General features: G+C 41.0%; 1 protein-coding gene across 4 annotated transcripts in view; it reads left to right on the top strand.

The window, feature by feature from the left end:
• The window catches only part of DNAH12 (dynein axonemal heavy chain 12), a 159,482-nt gene that overhangs the window by 15,015 nt on the left and 127,977 nt on the right, over nt 1-16,490 (top strand). For 3 of the 4 annotated variants that reach the window (XM_084793926.1, XM_084793925.1, XM_084793927.1), the window contains exons 12-17: nt 3,934-4,112; nt 5,826-5,961; nt 10,638-10,763; nt 12,017-12,151; nt 12,465-12,658; nt 13,236-13,485. In XM_084793926.1, the coding sequence (XP_084650052.1) occupies nt 3,934-4,112; nt 5,826-5,961; nt 10,638-10,763; nt 12,017-12,151; nt 12,465-12,658; nt 13,236-13,485 (1,020 nt within the window). Of the gene's footprint in view, nt 1-3,933; nt 4,113-5,825; nt 5,962-10,637; nt 10,764-12,016; nt 12,152-12,464; nt 12,659-13,235; nt 13,486-16,490 lie in introns of those variants that run through there. The other variant, XM_084793928.1, reaches the window with a different exon arrangement.

The raw sequence follows: 16,490 nt of genomic DNA, 5'->3' as shown, positions 1-16,490 counted from the left end.
TCACCCTGCAGAGGCTGGCTTTCCTTGTCTCAGTCATCTGAGTGTGAAAGCCAGAATGCCATATACAATGCTGTGAGACTGTCTCTCCTGGAAATAGCTGGAAAAACAGGACCCGACCAATCACAGTATGACTAGACATGCTTACTCGGAAGGATACTTCTGTTTAGTTTTAGTGAATACTTTTTGAAGTTTTAAAAATTCCTTTTTTGGTTATGCGAGACAGGGTCTCTCTGTGTAGCCTTGGCTGGCCAGGACTCACTTTGTAGACCAGGCTGGCCTCGAACTCACAGTGATCCACCTGCCTCTGCCTCCCAAGTACTGGGATTAAAGGCGTGTCCTCCTGCCTCTGCTTCCCGAGTGCTGGGATTAAAAGCATGTGCCACCACACCTGGCTTAGGATCTTTCTGTTGTAGGCATAAATATTTTAAAAGTGTAAATAGAATTTAGTATTTGCAGCATCATTTTAGTAAAGCCACTGATTTATCTCACATTTATTTTAATTATTCATTCGGTCATCTATTGATGTAATAAAATTTTATTTAAACATTTTAGGATAGGATTTATTTATTTATTTATTATTTATTTATATAGAGAGTATGCACATATATGCCATGTCTGGATGTGGAAGTCAGAGGAGTCAGTTCTCTCTTTTCATACAAAATTGGAACAAAAAATGCGCGCGTGTCTGTGTGTGTGTGTGTGTGTGTGTACAAGGTTTCACTATGCAGAACAGGCTAATCTAGAAATCACTATGTAACCCAGGCTGTCCTGCTTTAAACGCATGAGCCTCTTGCCCTCACCTCTCAAATGCAAGAATTACAGGACCACAATACCATGCCTAGCTGAGCCTTGATTTGAAGCAGATGTTTATATGGCAATAGAAGGGAATAGAGAAGAAGCAAATGATTATTAATGAAAAATGAGGCCAGGAATTTGAAAGAGAAGAAGAAGGATTTATGGGAGGATTTTGAAGGGAGGGAAGAAAAAGGGAAAATGATATAATTATAATCTCAAAAATAAAGGAATTTTTAAATGATTTTTTTTTGTTTTTTTGAGACAGGGTTTCTCTGTGTAGCCTTGGCTATCCAGGACTTGCTTTGTAGACCAGGCTGGCCTCGAACTCACATTGATCCTCCTGCTTTTGCCTCTGGAGTGCTGGGATTAAAGGCATGCACCACCACGCCCAGCTTCTGAAATTATTTCTTATATGTTAGCAAATCAAAATGGAATATAATTTGAAATAAGCAAGAGAAACTACAGATACCATATGTTTGACATAGTTTATGGGTCATTCTTTCCACCAAATTTCCTAAATTGTTTTAGTGAGTTCTTAATTTCCAAGGTTTCCATTTCTTTTTTCTGAATATATATCTCTCACCTGAATTTATAATCCATAACGACGAATTTCTCATCATTTGAATTGAGTCATTCATCTGTTTATTTGACAATACTTTTTATTTGAGAATTAAAATTAACTTATTGTTCCTAGATCTTTCTCTTGTCTATATTTCTCTCTTTTCCCCCTTCTCATCCTGAACAAAAGCAATAGATAGAAAAAAGGACAGGGGAAAGCAATATAGGGCAAGGTATGAGAAAGACATTTAGGGAAATCACAATAATTCAGAATAAAAGAAAACATTTTGAAAAGTCCCCTTAATATTTTTTATTGATGAAAATAGAGAGTAAGTATGCAAGCTGGAAAGGTGGCTCAGAGGTTAAGGAGAGTAGTTATGCCACACTTTTCCCAGCCTTGTCAAATTCTGTTCATGCTTACACTGAGATGACCACAAGGACTTTGCTCTTCATTCTAATGTTCTGTGGCCTGGCTACTAATTTGCATATATTGAGCCATTTGTTAGTACCTTGAGATACATTAAGATGCTGTCAAGTAGGTAGTAAGTTACAAAATTGCCCAGGCTACAGATTGAGTTCAAGGTCCACCGGGGCAACTTAGTGAGATGTGGCTTAGTGGTAGACTGCCATGCAAAAGGCCCCGTACCCAACAAAAACAAAAACAAAAACAGATTCTTATTACATCGTGTGTATGTGCGTATGTGTATGCGCATGTGCACGTACACTTACTACAGCACTTACGTGGAAGTGAGAAAACCCAAATAATCAGTTCTATCTGTACCACGTGGTTTTCAGGGATCAAACTCACGTCAACAGGTTTGGTGGCAAGTGTCTTTACCCACTGAGCAATCTCAGCATCTTAGAAGAAAGAAAATTTAATTTTCCTTTTTTTATTTCTTGATCCATTTGTTATTTAAAACTAAGCTGTTTAACTTCCACATATTTGTAGTTTCCATAGTATTCTTTATTGATTTCTAGTTTTATGGCATATTCAATATGATTCCAAGTTTTCAGAATTTGTTGAGCTTTGTTATGTGGTCTGTTCATATGATTTGTGTGATCCCTATGAGAGGAAAGGGAGGGACTATGGGCACCCCGACTTCACATGAGGGCTAGGGAGCAAACTCAGGTTTTCATGCTTGTCAGCAAGCAGTCTAAGCCTGGAGTCACCTCCCCAGCCCATTACTCTGTCTTCTGGTTGTAGAATCTAATGCATTGATTAATTGCTGATAATAAGGCCTTATGATAGTAATATGGTAACTTTTTTTTCTTGTTTGCTGTGGTCTCTGTGTCCCTCCCTAACAATCAAGGGACATTCTCATTTCAGATTTTGTGTTCCACAGTTTCTTTGATGATTTCTCCTAAACACATTTATGAGCATATTTATATTGACCACAGGGAGATTGTCTGTATCATACTGATTTTTCCATTTCCCCCAATATTTTTGTATTATACAAACCTAGTATTGTATAATTTTGTCCCATGACGATCTTGTATGAAACATACTAGAGCGGCTGTTGGTCTTGTGTTTTTCCCTTTCACGGTTGTTACATTCACCGGTGCTTATTGTTCCTTACTAACAGCAGCACCGCTGGGTTTCTGTCTCTTGTATTGCCAGCTAACAACAAGGCAGGTATTTGAGATAATCATTAAATTACTTAATGCCCTCTGATCCACTGGACAATGAATAGGTTAAACCCAGTTCATTAAATACTGTAAACTGTAGAAGAATAGGCTAGCTTTGAGATTAAAAAAAAAAAAAAAAAAAAAAAAAAGAAGGAAAATGTTTCCCAGGTGACTAAAAGGAACAGGATGCTTGGCTGTGGGGAGAAATAGGTACAGTGTAGAAGAAAGCTGATAGAAGCATTAAAGGTGAATTCTGACATTAAGTCAAAAGTTGTCCAGAGTTTGCAAGCGTGTTTCGTTTGCACAAAGTGCAGTGCATGTTGCCAGTGTTTTATTTTTATCTTACTTTACTTTTTAAAAAAGTCATCCCAGTGTTTAAGTATTAAGAAACAAATATAAATTCCAAGATCTTGGACCTTTGGTAATAGTAGAATGTAATATTTTTGTCCTTCTGGCCTTCTTTAGCATGAAACTAAAGGTTTCTTATGTTTTTTTCCCCCTAAAGATTGACTTAAAAGCTCCAGAGAGGTGGTCAGTAATGGAAAAACCAAGTATACACAGCTACAAACATTACTGCATTGTGCAGATTTGCTCTTAAACAGAAATGAGTTGACTCTGGGCATTTTTTTTTAAATAGGGGAAACATGGCAAAATATGCAGATTTTCTGCTATAGATGTCAGCACACCTGATATTTACTAGTACTTCAGATTTTTCCATAAAAAGAACAAGAATATTTGTGCACTGGCTGTGTAGTTCAGTGGTAGAGCACATGCCCAGAATCTTCAGGCCCTGGGTTTAGTCTTGGCACCAAGAAGAAGAAAGTTTGTGTAACAAGAAGAATATGAGTCTCTTAGCAAGAATAACATATTCTATGATTAAGAATGTAATGGTGATACAGTTTTATAACATTACTAGTTATATAATTCTAACCTTAAAAACTTCTTTTTTTATAGTTCATAGAAAAATTTTTCAATCTTGCTTCAGAAATAATGCTTTTGCCTCAATGGGTTCATTATCCTATGGTTCGTTTGGACTGTGAAGACTTGAAGACAGGCTTGACAAATAAAGCAAGAGCCTTTGCAAACATATTATTAAGTGACATAGCTTCAAAACATAGAAAGGAAAATGAGTCGTAAGTAAAGTTAATTGCTGTATTCAGAATAACAGGGCCAAGGAATCATTTCACTAAAATTACTCTTGTTTAAAAACAAAAGATTAAATTATGTACATGCATCTTTTCCAGCCTAGCTGGTCCTTCTCTGATATTTCTAGTTGTCACATAACAATACAAACGTTTTAAGGCATAGGAAGGCAAGTCTGGCCGGGCGTGGTGGCGCACGCCTTTAATCCCAGCACTCGGGAGGCAGAGGCAGGTGGATCTTTATGAATTCAAGGCCACCCTGGCCTACAAAGTGAGTCCAGGACAGCCAAGGCTACACAGAGAGACCCTGTCTCGAAAAACCAAAAAGAAAAAAAGAAAGAAAGAAAAAAAGAAAGGCAAGTCTGAAAAAACTGAATTTTGTTAAATAATGACAGAGGGAGGCCAGAGTCATGCTTCTCCACATAGGATATGCTAAGATATCATAGAGTTTAAAATATATAAACCAGGATTTTATCTTTTTATTTGCTGCACTGTTATATTTCACAGGGGCACAGGCTATGCTACTCCCTTTACATTCATTCCTGTATCTCACAGTCCAGCCGAATTGATGTTAGTAGCTTCATTTTAGAAATATAGACCCTGGACCTTGAAGGTTGGCCTAAATTCACAGAACTAGTTGTCATACTAAGCTTTTCATTGCTGTGATCAACACCATGGCCAAAAACAACTTTGGGGGAGAAAAGGGTATATTTGGCTTACACATCCGGGTCACAGTCCTGCAGTGAGGGAAGTAAGAACACAAACAAGACAGGAGCCTTGAGGTAGGAAGTAAAGCAGCAACAAGGAAGGTTGCTTAAGTACATGGCTTGCTCCCCACAGTTTGCTCAGCTTGGTTTCTTGCACAACCCAGGACTACCTGCCCAGGACTACCTGCCCAGGGGCGGCACTGCCCGCAGTGGGCTGGGCTCTCCTCCATCAATTGATGAACATGCCCCAGGCCAGGCTGATGGAAGCAAGTCTTGTTTTGTTTTTTTTCCAGACAGGGTTACTCTGTGTAACAGTCCTGGCTGTCCTGGAACTAAAGGTGTGCACCACCACACCCAGCTCCAAGCACATTTTTAAAAAAAGATTTATTTATTATATTTACTATACTATACTATACTATACTATACTATTACTATATATACAGTGTTCAGCCTGCATGTACACCTCCAGGCCAGAAGAGGGCCATCAGATCACATTAAAGATGGTTGAGAGCCACCATGTGGCTTTTGAGGATTGAACTCATGACCTCTGGAAGAGCAGCCAGGGCTCTTAACCTCTAAGCCATCTCTCCAGCCCTGGAATCAAGTCTTTAGTTGAAGTTTCCTCCTCTTAAGTGACCCTAGTTTGTGTCAGGTTGGCAAAAATTAAACAGCATCTATTGGCAGCTGTAGCACAATATATCAGGGCTGTCAGATTAAGGTCTGCTGCGTTGCTCATCCCACTCTTGAAGAGAGCTTAAGAGAGCACTAGAAAGAATTAAGTATGCCATACTTTCAACTGAAAATATTAGATTGATTTTTATTGATACGATGTATGATGACATCAGACAAGCGAAGCTTAAATATTATATGAAATCTAATGAATCAAGCCAATTTTTTGAGGATAGAGTTCCTATTTTATAACAACAACAAGCACATATTTATTAAATATGCTACAAATTACTCACCATAAGTATAGTAAATCAGAGTGTTCTGTCAGTATTTGCAGTGAATTTGAAGCAATTAAAGAGCATGCTCTACGAGTTCCTGAGACAACAGAAGAAATGATGGAGCTGATCGCTTTTGTAGAAAAAGCTCGAACTACAGGAATTTGTGATTTGGCTGTAAGGATCCAGGTAAAAAGAAACCTTAGAAAGTAGTATGAAGTGAGCTGTCAGTATTGATTTGCGCAGGTCACAAAGCAGAACAATGCTGAAGGTCTGCTCCCGCACGTTGTTCTCCCCCCTCCCCTGTGGGCTGCTATTTGATTCTTTCTGAAACACTGTGCTTGGTGTTCTTTATTTTCATCAATTATGTGCCTATTCTTAAAAATATTCTTAAACAAAACTTAAAAATTTTTTAGACTTTCTACATCTAATAGTAGTCTTAACCCCTGCACTAAATTCTGTACCCATTCAAATCTATTTAACTTTCAATCTGCTTGAAGACTTTTAAAGCTGTAAAACATGGCAGGACAGTGGTGGTGCATGCCTTTAATCCCAGCAGTGGGGAGGCAGGCAAGTCGATCTCTGTTAGTTCAAGGCCAGCCTGGTCTCCAGAGCAAGTTCTAAGATAGTCAGGGCTACACAGAAAAACCCTGTCTCAAAAAACAATGGGTATACGTTAAAAAAAAAAAAAAAGCAGTTCCCCATACCCTTACATGATCAAATGTTCCCAATACCCTTACATGATTAAATGTTTTATGTGTTACAGATGAAAAACAAATTATTTCAAGAATCCACATTCACATCTAAGCTACTTGTTACAGATTAACAAAATGTAAGCAAGCAAGACATTTTCTTAGCCAGTTTCTCTTACCGGCAGGCTGCAATTTGCAGTTACAAAGGAAGGATCAATCATTTTATTATTTATCTTAAAATGTAATTATTAAAAAAACCTCAGAGAACCACAAATCTAAACATATATAAAACAATCAGCCCTGTTTACTTTACATACTCAGAACGCACACCTACTCACCAAAGGTAAAAATGGGCACAAGAAGCCAGCATGGTGTTGCAAGCCTTTACTCCCAGCACTCAGGAGGCAGAGGCAGGAGGATCTCTGTGAGTTTGAGGCCAGGCTGGTCCATAAAGTGAGTCCAAGACAGCCAGGGCTGCACAGAGAAACCCTGTCTCAAAAACCAAACCAAAAAAAATGGGTTCAAGAAATTAATCATCGCCTAGATCACCAACACAACCTTAGCAAGAGCGGTAGGTCAGCTAAATACCAGTCAGGCTGACCTCAAAAACCCTCACTCAGTGAGCAAGACTGTGCCTTTCTGAACTTTAAATTGCTCCCCAAGATTTTCTACATCAAAGCCACTAACAAAAGCATCTTAACCTAACTGTACTAACAGTCTAGATCTCTAAGTCCTTTCTGAGGGTGGTTGTTGAGTTCATCAATCTGTTCCAGAAGCAATGCTTGAAAAAGAACAGTGACTGAGGGCAACAAGCAGATTGAAACTCCATAACAGCACGAGGTCCTCAGGACACGTAGTCCTTGAGTTCTGCCTCTCTGAGGCACACCCATGGTGGTTGTGCTACCCAGTGGGCAGTCCTCCATGAGTTCCAAAGCTATTTGATGTTTCTTTTGCATGGTCCCCGGCATTTAGTATTATCACTGAGCCCCACGCCAGTGAGAGACTCTCTGAAAAGATAAGGTGGGCAGCTGGACATGGTGTTCCATGCCTTTAACCCTACAATTCTAGAGGTAGAGGTCGGAGGGTCTATGTGAGTTCAGTGCCAGCCTAATCTACAGAATGATTCCTAGGGCAGCCAGAGCTATAGAGTGAGATCATGTCTCAAAAGACCAAAATCAATCAATAAATAATATAGGCAGATCCTAAGGAATGTTCCAAAGATTGACCTCTGGCTCCCACAACATATGGACACACATGTGTACCTACATCTGCACACACAAAAGGATTTTTAGATTTTAATATTCTGGATATTTGATTATTATTTTTTGTTATTAATGGCAGTGCTGCTGAAAACATTTCTGAGCATGGATTTTGGAGACTATATTCATGAATTTCTCTCAGGAGTCATAATGTGTGTGTGTGTGTGTGTGTGTGTGTGTGTGAGAGAGAGAGAGAGAGAGAGAGAGAGAGAGAGAGAGAGAGAGAGAGATATGCTAATTGTATAGTGTAGAGTGTAGTCTAGGCATGCCTTGAACTTACTGTTCTCCTTTCTGAGCACCCTAGGGACCACCAGTCCAAAATTTTCTTTTTAATTAATGGGTTAATTAATTAGTGTAGAGCTGTGCCCATGACAGAGCATGTCTGTGTTGGTCAAGGAACAAACAGCTTGAGGAGTCGACAGTTCTCTCCCTTGATGTGGTTCCAGGGGTCTAGCCTAGGTTGTGGGGTTTAGCACCAAGTGCCTTTCCTCCTGAACCCTCTTGTCAGCCCTGGCATTTTCCTACAAATGCAGTATAGCTTCTGAGTCAAAGAGATCCATAAGGAGTTAAATATGCTGCCTCTTCAATTATACATCTACTGTGTTAAAGTTTTTTTTTCCTTTGCCATTCACACTGCAGAGCTTTCTGGACTACTGTTGTTATGCTAGTCAAAAAATATGATAAAATTATAGAGATGCAAAATAAGACAAAAGATGATAAAGTATTTATCACCAAAGATTAAAAACAAGTCATAAGAACAAAGAGAATTTAAGATATTTTAAAATCAAAAGTTTCAAAGGTTGCCAAACACTTGATTACCTTTAAAAACCATATGCAAGGAGGTCATAGAATTACCTTTATATTAAATTGACAATAAGTGAAAAACAATTTCATGTATGGATGTGTGTGTGGTGGGTGGGGTGAGGTGGGGGGAGGTGGCCATGGGCTATGTGTGTGGTAGGTGGGGTGAGGTGGGGAGAGGGGTGGCCATGGGCTATGTGTGTGGAGGGTGGGGTGAGGTGGGGGGAGGGGTGGCCATGGGCTATGTGTGTGGTGGGTGGGGTGAGGTGGGGAGAGGGGTGGCCATGGGCTATGTGTGTGGAGGGTGGGGTGAGGTGGGGGGAGAGGTGGCCATGGGCTATGTGTGTGGAGGGTGGGGTGAGGTGGGGAGAGGGGTGGCCATGGGCTATGTGTGTGGAGGGTGGGGTGAGGTGGGGAGAGGGGTGGCCATGGGCTATGTGTGTGGAGGGTGGGGTGAGGTGGGGAGAGGGGTGGCCATGGGCTATGTGTGTGGAGGGTGGGGTGAGGTGGGGGAGAGGTGGCCATGGGCTATGTGTGTGGAGGGTGGGGTGAGGTGGGGGGAGAGGTGGCCATGGGCTATGTGTGTGGAGGGTGGGGTGAGGTGGGGGAGAGGTGGCCATGGGCTATGTGTGTGGTGGGTGGGGTGAGGTGGGGGGAGAGGTGGCCATGGGCTATGTGTGTGGAGGGTGGGGTGAGGTGGGGGGAGAGGTGGCCATGGGCTATGTGTGTGGAGGGTGGGGTGAGGTGGGGGAGAGGTGGCCATGGGCTATGTGTGTGGAGGGTGGGGTGAGGTGGGGGGAGAGGTGGCCATGGGCTATGTGTGTGGAGGGTGGGGTGAGGTGGGGGGAGAGGTGGCCATGGGCTATGTGTGTGGAGGGTGGGGTGAGGTGGGGGGAGAGGTGGCCATGGGCTATGTGTGTGGTGGGTGGGGTGAGGTGGGAAGGGGTGGCCATGGGCTATGTGTGTGGAGGGTGGGGTGAGGTGGGGAGAGATGGCCATGGGCTATGTGTGTGGTGGGTGGGGTGAGGTGGGGAGAGGTGGCCATGGGCTATGTGTGTGGTGGGTGGGGTGAGGTGGGAAGGGGTGGCCATGGGCTATGTGTGTGGTAGGTGGGGTGAGGTGGGGGGAGAGGTGGCCATGGGCTATGTGTGTGGTGGGTGGGGTGAGGTGGGAAGGGGTGGCCATGGGCTATGTGTGTGGTGGGTGGGGTGAGGTGGGGGGAGAGGTGGCCATGGGCTATGTGTGTGGAGGGTGGGGTGAGGTGGGGGGAGAGGTGGCCATGGGCTATGTGTGTGGTAGGTGGGGTGAGGTGGGGGGAGAGGTGGCCATGGGCTATGTGTGTGGAGGGTGGGGTGAGGTGGGGGGAGAGGTGGCCATGGGCTATGTGTGTGGTGGGTGGGGTGAGGTGGGGGGAGGTGGCCATGGGCTATGTGTGTGGAGGCCACAAGTCAACACTGGGTGTCTTCCTCTGTCACTCTCCTGTTTGTTTGTTTGGACAGGGCTTCTGTGACTGGAACTGGAGCTCTCTTAGCTGGTCCTGCTGGTGAATATGTCCCTCAGATCCTCCTGTCGCCACCTCCCACTTGCTGGCGTCACAGGCACACTCCACTACACCTGTTTATTGGTGTTGGGGATTCAAATTCAGGTCTCCTGCAGCAAGCGAGTTGCCCACTAAGCCATCTTCCCAGCCCAGGTGAAAACATTTAAAGGCTTTGTTTGTTTTGAGACAGGATTTCTTTCTATAGCCCTGGCTGCCTGGAACTCACTCTGGTTTTGAACTTACAGAGATCTGCGTGCCTCTGCCTCTGCCTCAACCTCCTGAGTGCTGGAATTAACGGCATGCACCACCATGCCCTGCTAAAAATGTGTATCCTAGGTTGGCCTTGAACTCGTGACCCTCCCGCTTCCGTCTCCTTCAGCAAATCCTACCAGCATGAGCCACCAGCACATTTAAAGAACTTTAAAACCTACATCAAAGTACAGGTGTGTGACTTGGAGCTGTTGGAATGTCCAATGTGATTTGGACAGCACATAAAATAGTAAATTTACAAGAATATTTTAAATTGATGGCTCTATTCTTTTTTACATGATATATCTAGAGTTTCTTTTGTAGGAATCAAAACGCCAAATGAGTTACTTCTTAGATGTTTTTCTATTTCCTCAAGAAGACTTAAATTTAAATGCAACTGTCCTCATGTGGCCTTCGAAAATTACTCCTGTCTTTGATGAGAATGATGAAGTAAGTATGTACATCTTTTTTGTTGTTTGTTTGTTTTCCATGACAGTCTTTCTCTGTGTAGCCCTGGCTGTCCTAGACTCTCTTTGGAGACGAGACTGGCCTCAAACTCACAGAGATCCTCCTGCCTCTGCCTTCCTGAGTGCTGGGATTACAGGTGTGTGCCACCACGCCCAGCAAGTAAGTATATTTTAAATGTATAGTTTGTGTTCTGACATTTTACATATTATCTCCACTCTTCCATCCCTCCCTATGTCCATCCCTGTGCACACATGTCTGTCTCTCTCTGTCTCTCTCTCTCTCTGTGTCTCTCTGTCTCTCTCTGTGTGTACTATAGCTTACAGGTGGAGGTAAAAGGACAGTTTGCGGAGTTGATTCTACTTTCACCTTGTGGGGCCTGGGTACTGATCTCAGGCATCAGACTTAGTGGCTGAGCCATCTCACTGTCCATGTTCTGACATTTTAAGTACAGTGTGGATGTTTAATTTTCATACCAACTTGTCGTCTGACTTTAAGAACTTCATGTGTGCCTTTCACCTGTTATCTTGCCAGCTTAGAACATACCTCTAGGCTTAACCAGATTTGGTAAGGATAGGATGAACAACAAAGAGGTCAAATCTATTATGTAAATTATATTTCTATTTATTAAATTATTAAATATTCATAAAATTCCAGCTGCTTCTATTTGCCTCATTTTATAGATGATTAAAATGTAACTCAGAGAAGTTGATAAGCTTGTTCAAATTCACAGAGATTGGAGGTAGCAGACTTAGGATTTTATATCATACCTAATAAAGCTTAACATTCCTAAAAGTAACCAGCTGGTTTATCCTAAGTAATACAAAAAGTATAGGATAAACAAGGTATTAATCTTGACTTTTTGCTTTTATGACCTTGTAACCTTGATTTGCCTCTTGACTTCCATATACCTCTTTATCTTTGAGGAGAAAATAATATTGTAAAAAGGGCACTTACTTAACACTTCTTGATATATGGTATGTGTGTGCTCAGTAAATGGTAGCTTTTAATATTAATCAAAATATATTAAGTAGTCAAACTATATAATTAACAACTTTGAGTTTTGAAATATCTAGAAAAATTTGTCTCTGTGATTTACTCCTTGCATTTTTACATCAGTCGTTAAAGACAATGATTCTGTTTTCTCTAAATTACTATAAAATACTCATATTTTTAATTAGAAAATTTTTTTCTTTCTACTCCACTAATTAACATCATTCAATTATCTTTTTAAAAAGCTCATTGAGACCGCTAAACATATGAAAGAAAATGAACTAATAGCCAAGAGAGAGAAGTTGATTTTGGAAATAGAAAAGGAGTCTCGGCGCATGGAGGAGTTTGCAGAGTTTGCAGAACTGGACCGCATGCAACAGGTCAGGCCCATCCTCAGCGCTGTAACCGTGGCAGCTATAGGCTAATACAGGGCAGAGCAACACTCATAAAAATGTAGAGGAAGCATACATTTACCATGCCAAACAAAGACTACTTGATTCTTAAGCCCGATACCATGTGACTTGGTTTACTATCATATAGTATACACACCCATGTTTCTTATCATCACAGTGATGTTGTGAAATTAATACTCAAAGCCATGTGTAAATGGAAGGACATACCTTGTGTAATATTATGCAATCTTGTTATAACATCAGCTGGATATTTCTGGAATGGACATTTGTTTGCTTTTAGTATGTAACAGATGTACGGCAACTACAGAAACGTATTCAGGAATCAGAAGAAGCAGTTCAGTTTATTAATAAAGAAGAGGAACTTTTAAAATGGGAGTTAACAAAGTATCCTGAATTGGAAAAATTGAAAGTCAACATTGAGCCCTACCAGAAGTTTTTTAATTTTGTTTTGAAGTGGCAACGAACAGAAAAACGGTAAATTTTGGTAATGTAATACAAAAAATTAAGCAAATGATATAAATAAGGTGTTCTTGTTAAAAATTTTAAAGTAAGACTTATTAGTTTACTTGTGTGAAAAGCACGTATTATACAGGAGAGCCTCAGTTGATGCTAACATGTCCACCGGACCTTACTAGTTTTCAGAGTCAGTTTACGTTTTATGTAACTAGTTTTCTAGTACTTACACAAAGTTAGAAGTGTGGGGTCAAGTTTGTATTTTACTTGGGTAGTGTTAGTTGTTACCTATTTGTGATGAGATGCATATTTCAGTAGTTTCAATGATGGTGTTAACTCTATTCCTTTTCCCTCAGTTCTTTCTGCCTCATTTGTCTCTCTCTCAGAAAAGAATATGAGGACTGTACACAAAGGTTTCGGGAGGCCAAGGCTGGTGGATCGCTGTGAGTTCGAGGCCAGCTTGGTCTACAAAGCGAGTCCAGGACAGCAAGGCTACACAGAGAGACCCTGCCTCAAAAAACCAAAAAAAAAAGTTTCTTAATACTTCTGTATAATTCAAAAATGTGAATTTTAAAGATCATTTTTTCTTTTAATTCAGGTGGATGGATGGAGGGTTTTTGGACCTTAATGGGGAAAGCATGGAGGCTGACGTAGATGAGTTTTCCAGAGAAATTTTTAAGACACTGAAATTCTTCCAAACCAAGCAAAAGAAAGAATTACAAGAAAAAAGAAAGGCAGCAAGAAAACGGTCTTTGATGGAAGAGAAACCTGAAGAAGAAGAAGTAGCAAAAGAGAGTCCTACAATTACAATGTGTGCTACAGTAATGGAGCAGATAAAGGCTTTTAAGGTATAAATATATTCAAATGGCATTTAAGTATAATATATCTCTTCTCAATATTAAGTTGTATATTAGCAATATAAAATCAATCCAATGATCTTAGAATTTGTGTGAGTCAGTTGTCCAGCTCCATGTAAAAAAGGTTTGGTCGGCTGGGCAAGGTGATGCAGGCCAGTAATCCCAGCACTCAGGGAGGCAGAGGCAGGTGAATTGCTGTGAGTTCAAGGCCAGCATGGTCTACAAAGAGAGTCCAGGACAGTCAAGATTGCTACACAGAGAAACCATATGTATGTATGTATATATTTATATATATATATAAAGCTCCGGGTGTGGTGGTGCACGCCTTTAATCCCAGCACTCAGGAGGCAGAGGCTGGTGGATCGCTGTGAGTTCGTGGCCAGCCTAGTCTACAAAATAAGTTCAGGACAGCCAAGGCTACACATAGAAACCCTGTCTCAAAACACACACACACACACACACACACACACACACACACACACACACACACACACACAAAGGCTAGCCTGAGCTGTCTAGTGAGATCTTGTCTCACAAGACAAACAAACAAACAAACAAAAAGAAAATAAGCAGTGATCTATATAATCAGTGTAGTTTTAGAATATTTTTTGCCTCAACTTTTGGTCAAATTCCTACCTTCTTCATTCTAGGCAAGAATATTAGTGTGTGTATGCACAAATATATATACATTTATGTGCATACTATGTGTTCGTGCATGGAGGAGTATGTTTATGTACAGGCATCCATGCACGTGTGTGTGCAGGTCAGAGGACAACTATGGCTGTCATTCCTCAAGTCCATCTACCTGTGTATGCACAAGGATGCCTTACATATGTGTAGAAGTCAGAGAACAGCACTGGAGTCAGCCCTCTCCTTCCTCCATGTGGGTCTTGGAATTGGACTCATGTCATCCATCTTGCCATGCGGCCGCCCATGGCCCAGAACTCATGTAGCAGCTCAGGCTGCCCTCAGATTCATGGTCCTCCTACTCCTACCTCTCCCTTTCTGTGGGAATCTCTGTAAACATCAGGATCAGTAGAGTATGATCCACATGAGGCAAGAAGGAAATCTAAACAATCATCCAAAACTCTATATAATGTTGGAACATCATCTTCAGCCTTCTGGCCCAATATTATCTGACAGACATATTTGTGAGGCAGTAACTATTGAGGACTTGCTTACCCTGTCTTGGCAGAGTTTGGCCATTGATTCTGCCTGCATCTAAACTTGCCCATCTTTAGGCAGAATTCTGTCTATGGTAGAAACCAGGACATTTTCCCCAGTGGCTTGTTTGCCACATTTGAAGCCATCTCCATAAGGAGGTTCTTTGATGCTCATCATCTTCTTTGATATAGGCTAGAGTTTTGGGTGACTGTTCAGGCAGCAAACTGTCTCTGTCATCTTCTCATTTTGGAAGCTGCTAACCTGTACTCCCTGTATGTTCAGGTAATTAATTTTTTTCCTTCTCAAGTCTCTGATGTGATTGAAGACCAGATAGTTTAGTTTTACAATAAAGCTCAGTTGTTTAGGGATTAAGATGTTTTTAGGTCTAGATAGATGTTTTAAGTTGAAAATGACAAGATATGATAGATATTGATTTACATTCAGAATTTTAGACGCACCAAGATAGGAAAGATATTTTCTTCAAGGTTGCCAAATACAAATAGCCAAAACACTATGAATATAACATTTATATAATTCCTCATTTAACATGACTCAGTAGCTGTTGTTGGTTCAAATATCTAGAGTCTGACACCAGGCAGTTTATTTTATCCATCTTTAAACACAGCACAAGTTTGAAAAACATTTTCCCTGATAAGTAATTCAATCCCATGTGTACAACAAAGCTTAATTTGTTTACATATTTATATTGAAACTCTTTATAAGTACATATGGCTTCTTCTTCCATAAAGATAGGTTCTGTTGACTCAGAAACAAAGCTCAAGATAAGGGATTAGGGAGAATGACAGAGAATATAATAGTCTGGGAGTCAGGAGTGGTCTGGCCGTACGTATATCACAGAGGTTACTCACGCTGTTGTAAGGCACAAGTGAAATTTCTCATTAGGATGGGTTTGATTGACTGAGAAACAGTGCTTAAGGTAAAGGTCTAGGGAGAAATATAAGGCTGGGATAAACATAATGGTCTGGGAGATTCAGGTGTGACCTGGCCATACTGGCAGCACAGATCACCAGGTTATTAACTACATCCATTTCTAGGTTCCCTGATGGGAAACAGGTATACGTCTCCTCCATTGAGATAACCCCGTGAGTTTAGCATTCCGAGTTTCCCTAGTGCTTATCTGTGGGCACAAGGTCCTTGTGCCCTCTATATATTTCTTTAATATTTTTCAGTTTGGTGCCATACAGGTTTTTAAAGTCTGTCCCTATGATTTTGTGGATTTCCTCAGTGTCTGTTGTTATGTCCCCTGTTCACTTCTTTCTTTCTTTCAATTAATTAATTAATTAATTAATTTATACTACAATGTTCTGCCTGCATGTATGCCTGCAGGCCAGAAGAGAGCACCAGATGGTTGCAAGCCACCATGTGGTTGCTGGGAATTGAACTGAGGACCTCTGGAAGAGCAGTCAGTGCTCTTAACCTCTGAGCCATCTCTCTAGCCCTACCCTGTTCATTTCTAATTTTGCTAATTTAGATTTCTTTCTCTCACTTTTAGTTAATTTGGATGAGAGTTTACTAATCTTACTGACTGTCTTGGAGAGCCAACTCTGTTTCATTGATTCTTTGCATTGCAACTTTTCATTGTTGTTTTTTCTATTTCATTGATTTCATCCTTAAGTGTGATTATTTCTTGCCATCTATTCCTTTGGGGTGTGCTTGCTTCTTTTTGTTCTAGAGATTTCAGGTGTGCTGTGAAGTTACTAGTGTGAGATCTCTCCAACTTTTTCATGTAGACACTAGTGCTATGAACCTGCCTCTTTAGAACCACTTTCACTGTGTTCCGTAAGTTTGGATATGTTATGTGTTCATTGTCA

The sequence above is a fragment of the Acomys minous genome (genome assembly GCF_964271855.1).
Source record: "Acomys minous genome assembly, chromosome: 9".
NCBI lineage: Eukaryota > Metazoa > Chordata > Mammalia > Rodentia > Muridae > Acomys > Acomys minous.
The sequence above is the reverse complement of the archived record's forward strand: the minus strand, read 5'-3'. Positions and strand labels throughout refer to the sequence as shown.